This window comes from Acyrthosiphon pisum, chromosome X (assembly GCF_005508785.2).
Source record: "Acyrthosiphon pisum isolate AL4f chromosome X, pea_aphid_22Mar2018_4r6ur, whole genome shotgun sequence".
Lineage (NCBI taxonomy): Eukaryota > Metazoa > Arthropoda > Insecta > Hemiptera > Aphididae > Acyrthosiphon > Acyrthosiphon pisum.
This window is the reverse complement of record NC_042493.1, coordinates 39,468,237-39,478,973: the sequence shown is the minus strand read 5'-3', so window position 1 is coordinate 39,478,973 and position 10,737 is coordinate 39,468,237. Positions and strand designations below refer to the sequence as shown.

Here is a 10,737-nt window from a genome sequence, read left to right as displayed (position 1 = left end):
TTTATATATATATATTTTTAATGTATTTATTTTGATTGCTGAAATACACATTTCAGCGATAAAAATAAATAAATAAAGACCAGTAAAAATAAAAAATAAAATATTAAGGTTTATCCCGTTTGCATAGGGTAAGTATCAGTAATATGTGCAATATTAGTTGCTCTCGACTTCTGAACGCAGTGTGAACGACTGTGCGAGTAGTTATTACACCTCCATAACCTTCGACACTAATGTCCAATGTTTTTATTGTTAAATAATCATTTCTTACTAAAGTTTTTTGTATACCATCTTTCAGTCTAATGAAAAGTAAATAATTGGTTATTTCGTGACATAAAAAATAGTAGGTGGATATGACATTTTCATAGATAAATACTTGTTTTTTTGTTCAAGTTCGGATTAGAGAAATTCTTTCCATCCATTATACTTAAGACGTCTAATACAACAACGACAAAAGCAATGATAATGTAAATTATCATGTCCACACTGACATCAAACATTAACTTCACAAATGCTTTCGCTCGTGGGCTGTCTATGCATATTTGCCAAATTTTGATTGGTCCGCTGATCAGTAGCTAATTCATTTGTATATAAAAAAACTTATAGTGAATATGTTCAACGTTTGATACATTTTAATTTGAACAATATAATATTGAATTGTCTTAATTTATTTGAGATAGTATTATTATAGAAATCATCGAGGATCTCATGTTTTTAGTAATTTAATATTATTTTAACAATAAAGATAGGATGGTACTTTTAAATAGGTAGTTTGGTTATTAGCAGACTTCAGATAAATACTCAAAAAAATGTAGGCCTTGTTATGAAACATCAATGTATAACGCAATATATATTAAAATTTCAAAAATGTAAATATTTCCGATTACTTACATTGTCTTATTTTAAGAACGATGCTTCACTTAGAATATTTTGTTTGATATAAAACTTTTCTATAAGAATATATATGAACATACCAAATACGAAATGTTCTCTATTACCGTTGGTAGAGGTACCTACAAACATTGTTTAGTCAATATAAGTCAGCCTACCGGCCTAATTAATTCTATTTAAATGCATATAAAGTTTCACTTCAGTTAAGGAAATTAATTAATGTTACTTATGTATTGTAATAGAAATATTATATATATTTGATATATTCATATTTAAAAAATATATAAAATATTATATATTTTTTTGTAATTAATACATTTAAATCTGAAGCCTAGTTATAAACATTGACCTGAAACTTTAGCCAGTGAAAATTGCACAGACAAATGTCGAGGATAGCAAAACCCCTTACTAACTCCTTTGATAATAACTAACAAGACCCATAATAAAGACTGTATTTAAACATAAATACTGCTCATGTTAAAGTAATATAGGTCATATTACCATCCACGCGATTTTGCATAGTAGAACCAGAATGCCCATGCTGATGTCCTAGCTTGTTGTTTAATATGATTATATTAGACTATTGTATAGAATTGAATTAATTTGAATTATAAAATACCTAGCAATTTGAATTGTGTTAAAATTGGTATCGTGACCTAGACAACATCATAGCAGTTATTTAATAGTATTATATACTACAGGTTGTCTGTTATACCTGTACTCCTTTTAGGTAGCCAGTGAATAATTACATTTACTTCTACATTATACTTCTAGTGAATAAATGAAGTCCAAATAAAAGCTTCTTGTTTGTACTTATAAATTGATCGGTCATTGTAATTCGATTTTTAGCTTCTGAATAACGTTTCTGTACAACTAAATTAATTTGTTTGTACATTTTGACAGCATCATAAAGCTTTTCGTGGAGTTAACTGTGATGTTTTGTTCATATTAGTCTCTCTCGACACACATTTAGTTGAGCTTCAGTATTTGAACTGTTCTGGGCACAATGTTGAAACACTTTTACTTACACTTTAAAAAAAAGGTAAATAAAATAAAATAGGATGTTTTAACCAGGGATCGAAACTGGTTTGACCAGTTTTCCAAAAAAAAAATATTGTGATTTTAATGAATTTATTAAAATTTGAACTCAAAATGCTTTTAAAAATAAATAGTTATAATAACAAGTCAAAAATATTGAAGATATTTTAACGACTTGTTATTATAACAACTTATGAAGAACTTTGTACTTGCTACATTTTCAAGCTATAAAAAATTGAAAACATTGAAAATTAAAAATGTCTACAAATTGTTCAAATAGAATCAAAATATTTTTTTAAAATTTTACCATATATTGAGAAAGTTAATATAAATAGGCTTATAGTGAAAATTTCAAGTATCTAAATATATATTTATGCTATATACTATATTATATAGTATATATATATATAGGTTGAGTGTTTTGAGTTAACTTAAAAAATTATTGTGAATTTACGCTCAACTCTTTATTTTTATTACACGCTAGATAGTAAAATCCTATAAGGAGCCTTGTATTAAATGTTCAAAATTTTCAAAGAGCGAAAAATTTTAGCTAAGAAAAAACTGTATTATGTATATAAATAACTTATAATTGTATGATGAATAGAAATTGCTGATAAGTGATAACATTAGATAAATTAATCACGTACCTACAGTTATACTTTTTTGAGTTACACTTAAAAAACAAATGGATTTTTTCCAAGAAAAGGTTTTGCGTAAAATTTTCCTTAATTTTGTATTCTGAGTGGATTGTTTAATGTATTGATTTTCCACAAATGTGTTTTATATTGTATTTATATACACGATTAGTAGTTTAAATAATACTTCGATTTTCAACTTCAAAATATTTTTTGATGCGAATCTTTTTGTTACTTTACTTGAGATGTCAAAATGGAATAGGTATTCCCTGGAGCTTTCAAAAGCTTAGGTAAAAAAAAAAAACTGAAAAAACGATTTTTGACAAAATTGACTTAATTTTTTTGGTTTAACTAAAATACTAACAACCGCAGATACTTTAAATAATCATGAAATGTTTATATTACCATTTTCTAATCATGATATTCAATTTTAAAAATATTTTGACTTTTCTTGAACCAAATTAAAATGCATAAGAAAATTTTGATTTTGATTACTTTTTTTTTTAGTTACTGTTAAATATAAAACTGTTCTCTCCGTCAAAACACAAAAAGTTGATCGTAAATCGTCAATATTTTTTTATGAGTGTCTGAAGTAAGAATTTTAACAAAATTTGTCAGTCATGAAAACTTGCAAATTATTTTAAGTTAAAAATTCAAACAAATTTTAGATTCTGAGCGGAGCGATGACTACAATGCTGTGTTTTTTAATTTTTTTTTGTGTCTCTGTCTTTACCGTTTGGGGCAGTACAACTGCTTCGATTTTCCTCAACAGTATCTTGTACCTTGGGAAGGTAAATCTATTTGGTACATTCAGGAGGTAAAATTTAAAACTCCCAATAGTTTTCAAAAGCACCGGGAATAAAATAAGAATGAAGGAAAAACAAGAATTTTTACGTACAATTGGTTTTCAACAAAATCAATTTTGTTTTTTGGTGTAACTCTTAGGCGGCCCGCACACCAGAGAAATTATAAACACGAAACTTGTAACATGAAACACGAAACTATAATTGCATGAAACCAGCCGATATATTTACATAGGGAAACACACACCGAGTTTCATGCAACTAAATTTATTTATAGTTTACGAAATTGATAACACGAAATTTGTTATTCTGGTTTCATTATTTCAGTTTCATGAACATTTTCACACAGTCATGCACATTGCACGTTTTTAGTTTTTACTGAGTGAATTATGCTCTATCATATTTGATTTATAAACTTATTTACTATTCAATATTTTTATATTAATACTAATATTTATTATTAATATATTAATACTTAAAATACTAGTGCTAGTTTAAAAAACAATATTTTTTTCGAATTTTTCCACGGACTGAAATAAAGTAAGTTGGTAGAAACTATATATATATTAACTATATTTTGTACACTAATCAATAAAACAAAATCATACTTAAAATTATACTTTATATACTTATTTATTTATATTCATATATTTTTTGTTCAACATATTCTGTAGTTAATTAAAAATGCCGAAAAAAGAAGATCCTGTCTTTAATACACTATTAGTTGAAGCAGTAGAAAAATATCCATGTTTGTACAATTATAATTTAAACGAATATAGCAAACGTGAGTCAACCCAACTAGCTTGGGAAAGTATTGCTAAAGAAGTAAACGATACAGGTTAATGTTAATATAAATAACTATTTTGTATTGTAAATATTATAATTATTATTATTGATATATTGTAAATATTATAGTATGTAAAAAACGATTTTTTAAAAATTTTTGAACAAGTTTGGGAACATCAGATTGGGTAACTTGTTATTATTTATATTACTTACAAAGTTATGTTAATAATAAACATAACAATTAGCTACTGAATATAACTAAAAATATGTTTAAAATTATATAGATGCTAAATATTTTATTCAACTGCGTATTTCCACTGCCACGGTAATGAAACTTCTGGTCTTAAAAAATAACTTGATAAATATTCTCGCACAGAACTTGCTGTCGATAAATTATGAACTGCTTGTTGGTGTTGTGTTAAATGATGGGGAATATTAATTTCATCTTGACTGTTTATATTTTGTGATTCATATAACTTTCCCTCAGTTTTACGTATGTAATTGTGAAGAGCACAAGCACATTTTACAATAGATATTACAGTTGACTCAGAACACGCGATTGGTGTTTCAAAAACTCTGAACTTGGAAACCATCATTCCAAAGGCGCATTCGACTGATTTTCTACCTCTACTTAATCTGTAATTGAAAATTCGTTTTTGATCGTTTAAAGTCTTCTGTGGATATGGTCGTAGCAAATAAGATTTTAAAGGAAAAGCTTCATCCCCACAAAAATAATATGGAAAATTGGGACCTTCGTTGTCGTGTGGTAAAGGTTCTGATTGTGGAACGTTCATTCCTCCAATTTCTAACCATCTACCCAAACGAGATAATCTAAACACACCTCCATCGCTATTTCTACCCAAATCTCCAATATCCACAGTGATAAAACAGCCGTCTGCGTCTGCACAAGCAAGTAGTTGTATTGAAAAAAAGCCTTTATAATTAAAATTTCTTGATCCTGTGTTATTGAATTTTTTTATGCGTATGTGTTTGCCGTCGATTGAGCCCAAACAATGGGGTAGTTGCCATAATAGATTATAACGTGCAGCAATATTTTTCCATAGTTCTAAACTTGGTACTGGTAAATAGGTAGGTTGTAGACACTCCCAAATAGCTTCTGTCGTTTCTGCAATTATTTTACCAACAGTAGTCTCTCCTCTCATAAAATGTTGAGCCAATGCTCTAAAATTACACCCAGTGGCTAAAAATCTGAAATAATATTTTTTTAATAGACTTAAATCAATTTTTTAATATTTTTTAATAATCTAGTTTTAATTGTCAGAGGCATTTTGAAAAATATTTCCCACATCGTCCACAATGGGGGATACGTCCAAATAATAAACCAATCTTAACGAATTTTTTTGTGTAGATTTGACATAGGGTTAAGAAAATTATTTATTATGAAAATATGACAAATAGCGCTACAATTAAAATATAATATACAAAAAATGATATAATATGTGAATCGTATAAATTATTTAAATAATTAATTCTAAAAATGTTTAATGGTCGATATTAATCAATAATATCTAAATTTGTTTAGTTATAAGCTGTAAAGAGACGTGGAGGAATTTACGGATTGTATTTACAAGAAATATTAGCAAAAAAAGTGGATCAGCTGCAAAAAAAAAATATTACCTTACAGACAAGATGCAGTTTATAAGACCTTATCTGAACTTGAAAAAAGGAAATTCACTACCGGGAAATTTACCTTCTCCTACACATGACGACGACAACGACCAAGGCGCATCATCTTATCAAGACAACTACAATAATACAGATTTATGCAATAACATAACAATAACCGAAGAAATTCCTTCAACAAGTACAAATAATATTGTAGAAAATAAAGTCGTTGGCATTGAACCACCCTTGAAAAAGAAGAAAAATTCAAATAATATCACTAGTGTAGATGAATGTGTAATAGATTATATTAAGGCTAAACAACGTACTTCAGAGGAAAATCCAAAAAAATTATTTTTGTTAAGTTTACTGCCAGATTTGAATGAAATGAATAATACACAATTTAGAAAATTTCGTACTCAGGTGAATATTTTGATTGATGATATTTTAAAAACTACACAGGATACTAGTCATAGTAACAACACAAGCTTGTGCTCTACACCACTAAGTTCATGGGTTAGTGAATCCTCATCAGGACTTGATTATTTACCGTGGAATCAAACTTCATCATCAGGAACAACATTGACAAACAATTTGAGTAACGTGGATATTTCAAACGCAAACGTGGACATTTCAAACGCAAACGTGGACATTTCGAATACGATGAACCAAGGATACTACATGCCTGATGCCTGAATGATGTACCTATACAGTATCATTTTTTTATACACATATTTATAAAACTGACTAAACATACTTAGATACTTGTTGTATATTTTTTTTGAATAATCAAATTATAATTAAAAATTAAAATTAAAATTAAATTATAATACAGAAATTACTTTCCAAATAATAAATTAGTAGTAATGTATGTAATTACCGTAATGTAATTAAAATTCTTTCTTCTACTGGTACTGCAATCCTGAAGTTTGTATCTTTTTTGAAGATTTTTGGTCCAACTATATGTACTAAATTATCAAAATTACTTTTACTCATGCGGTAAAATGTTTTAAATTTATCTGGATCACTATGTAATTCATTTGCAACAACACTAGTACTAGAGCATATATTAGATACATTTATCGGATGTACCCAATAACGACGTTTTTTTGAAATTTTTTTTTGACGTGCCCACCACCAAAGCAAAATCACGTCGTCCTCGTCAGACGACATTTTGAAAACTAATCATATTTCGTTTATTCTATAGTTTCATTGTTTAAGTTTCTTCAATATACAGATCAACGTGAAACTAGTTTCTGAAACCGATTGCATATAAAAAGTTTCGTGTTTATAATTTCTCTGGTATGCGGCCCGCCTAAAACAAATTACTGTATATAAATGAAAATTTCACTGAAAGTTTATAATAGTATTTTGTATAAACTACACAATTTAATGTGTAGTCAATATTTTGACTTGTTTTGAGCTGTTTACGGACATATTAAGTTTTTTATATTTATATCTAAAATTTGAAAATTTAATACAAGATTCTTCATAAAGGTTCTACCTTCTAACAAAAAATAATATATACCCGAAAGACAAACTAATTTTGTATGAGCTATTGAATTATAAATTTTAAGTGCTATTTTAAGTATAATTTTAGACGGAATTAGATATTTAAATGAAGAATTTACGTTTTAGTTATTTTGTTGAAATTTTAAAAATATTATTATAATATTGGCTGACCGGCAGATCGTCTCCATACACAGAATTAATTTTGGTATACACTATACAATATTATATCATTGAATTCAGGCGCTAGAAATGAAAAGGGTGGGTGGCTACAAAAATTTTACGATTATCAATCACTTCTAAATGTCAATAAGTAATATAATATAATGTTTTAATTATAATAATGCTCCTCTATAACCTATCTTTATTTTATCTAATAAACTGAAAATTAAGGTAAAATTTGAAATATTTTAAGTACTAGCTAAGGCCTTTGGGTGTGAGGGATTCAGCCTATCCGCAATCAGCAACTAATTTAATTCAAATTTAACTCCTTCCATTACAGTGACCCACTTTTTTCCCTAACGCATTCCCTAAAACTACCGTGAACTTAAATTTTGATCTATCGAATGCACCAACAAGATTCATTTTTCCACCACTAAATTGCATTGAGTAATAGAAAGCAAAAGCTAAATATTTCATCATTTCCAAATTATTTTCTTTCAATTTATTTATCTGAATAATCAATAAATCTAAAATCAATTAAAATGTATCTCTAAATGATTAATCAGCTGTTGACCGTGGAATTAGACTAGACTGATAGCATATTTCCAAAATTATTATACTACTTAGTAGGTACACCACGATCCAAAAATTGGTCGGGCGAGCGCTGAAGTAATATACTATATTAATATGATAAATCATATTTCTTAATGTTATAAAGAAAATAACTTAAAAAAATGATTCCGTATAAGTATTGATATAATGAACAATATCATCTTATAATAATCTTTATTGCAACAATAGATATAATATACAATATTTACAAAAATTAGAGTTAGATATTGCAGCAGTAAAGCTTGTGCCGGGGGCATGGTTCTTATTATTTAAAGTGAATATATTATAAATGTTGAATAATAATTAATTTAAAAACAAAACAAATTCAAATAAGAGTTTAACATAACTAAAATATAAGAAAAAAAAACAAAAATAATAACTATTATAAAATATTAAAATTACAGACTAGTTAGCTCTAAATGTTTTACATAATTTTTAAAGTAGTTTATATTAATATTTAGTGAACGACATAGTTTCAAACCAGTATACAACACACTATGTTGACCAAATACTTTGTTAAGGTTTGGTACAAGTTTATTAATATTATAACACTATAGTATTCAAACCATGTAAACACACGTACGTGTACAATGTCGTTTTCTAATAGATACTTATACAGTTACGATATAGCTGTGCAACACTTTTATTATCACTTTATATATTGTATACGGATACGGGATGACCTCAACTGTTCATATATATAGGGCCTTTGATGTATATAACATAACACTTGCACGGACACCGTCGCATATACGGTGTGTGTACTGTCATGTTAAATTGTCCAGTTGTACGTTATTATATATTATACTTATAATTAGTCCGTTAAGCTTCACTTTCAAGAAATATTTCGTTTATATCTTGTATTGTGCTAGTGGTCTAGCATAGTAATTACATTTTTATGTTTATACAAATCAACAAGCACCGATAATTTATAAATACATTTTAAATGTTTTACTTTAATTTCATTATAAATCAACGCATTACTATAAGTGTCATTAGAAGATTTAGTAAGAATTTGATAATGCCGTTAATAGTAACTATAAGACTAGATAAAACATTATTTGCGGCTCCTCCCCAAATAGAAATACCATAAAAATGGATCGACTTTTATAATGACGTATGGCTTTGATAATCATGTTTTATTTTAATTAAGCGGTTAATAGTGGCTACACTGTCTGGTATACATCTGTTTTTATAATTTGTGATTAATACCAATTACCAAACACAGATTAACATTTTAACAGTGATAAGCAATTGTTTATACAAGGTGGATATAAATACCACCTTGGTTTAATAAAAAAATAAATTCGATTCTGTGCAGTCACAGATCATAGAAGTGAAACTTCCGCTTTGTCATTCAATACAATAATATAACTAGGTATTATAAAATTATATTTATTGGTTGCCGCGGAACGAAGTACACAGGATCATATTTTAGTACAGAGATAGGTTAGATCTTATCTTTATATTTATCATATTTCTTGGGTTTCAAAGAATAGTATTTTTAAGTATTAATATAGTACTTATTGGTTGCTATTGTTTTAAAATTGTCATGATGGTAACCGTTATAAATCGTGACCGATTTTCGTTTAATGTTTCGTGTGTTGCGACATTGAAAATTTACTCCCATAGTCCCATCGCATGAATAGTCTGTGGAAAGACTTCAATAGTCTGTTCGTTATGTTCAAATAAAAATTACACCTTTTATACAATAAAAAACGTCAGAAACAAACACTTTAAGCGCAAAAAGTAAACATATATTTTATTAATTTGTACTCAATTTGTATAATTTGAAGACATTGTCATGACATTATTTTCACTGAGTTTTTTAAGTTTATCGTCAATGACGATCGGCGACAGTACAAAATAGTCAAAATTTAGCTTTAGCCTATAATAATTAATCACACAGTATAAAATAGTATACTTAATGATTATATTTTGCTTTCGTAATTTATTATTAACGAGAACTACGATACGTCGATAACTAATAAAAACAATATCGCCTACAATAACATTTTTTGTAATGATTGAATGAAACACTAGGGTGGCCCTTAAAAATAAATGTTTAAATTTTTTTACGGCACCCACCCAATTTTTGTTAATGCCCGAAAAAATAATGCCTGCAAAATTTTATATCAATCATTCAATTTTAAGCCGTGCCCCCGGGCATTTGAAGTTGAGTAGTTTTGTCATTTTATACGGAAAAATCTTTATATTGTGCTATAACTTTTTTTTTTTTTAATCAAAAATATTAAACAATAAATATCTAGTTGGAAATTATATGAGGATATCAAAAATGTCACTTTTTATATTATTACATTGTTTATTACTGAGATAATTACAATTTTATGTAAAAAATATGCAAAAGCTCATAAAATCCGACTAAATGGTATTTTTTCGTTTTATTATGTATACCAGTCGAACGGTTCGAAACACAATAAAATCATATATGTACAAAATTATTTAAAATTGAATTTCCTAAAAAAATTTAAATTACTCAATTTAAATTTGATTACAGATTACAGACTTATAGCTAAAAATATATACAAAATATAAAGGGTGGCAGCCACCCGGTGGCCCTTAAGAATAAATGTTTAAATTTTTTTTGTGGCAATTTAGTTTAGTCACAATTTTTTTTTTTTTAATGTTTCCTTTTTGCAGTCAGGAAATATTTTACTGTA

General features: G+C 27.4%; 2 protein-coding genes across 2 annotated transcripts; one reads left to right on the top strand and one right to left on the bottom strand.

Moving 5' to 3' along the window:
• Positions 1-4,012: 4,012 nt before the first annotated feature.
• On the top strand, positions 4,013-6,701 carry LOC107882206. The gene is made up of 2 exons (XM_016800246.2): positions 4,013-4,202; positions 5,694-6,701. The coding sequence occupies exons 1-2, from the start codon at positions 4,049-4,051 to the stop codon at positions 6,467-6,469; spliced, it is 930 nt and encodes a 309-aa protein (XP_016655735.1). The 5' UTR covers positions 4,013-4,048; the 3' UTR covers positions 6,470-6,701.
• Positions 4,197-7,086, bottom strand: LOC100159851 (protein ALP1-like). Its single transcript, XM_001946787.5, has 2 exons — positions 6,654-7,086; positions 4,197-5,359 (listed from the first exon to the last, which is right to left on the bottom strand). Exons 1-2 carry the CDS (start codon positions 6,944-6,946, stop codon positions 4,447-4,449), a joined length of 1,206 nt encoding a protein of 401 aa, XP_001946822.2. The 5' UTR covers positions 6,947-7,086; the 3' UTR covers positions 4,197-4,446.
• Between the last annotated feature and the right edge of the window lie 3,651 nt (positions 7,087-10,737).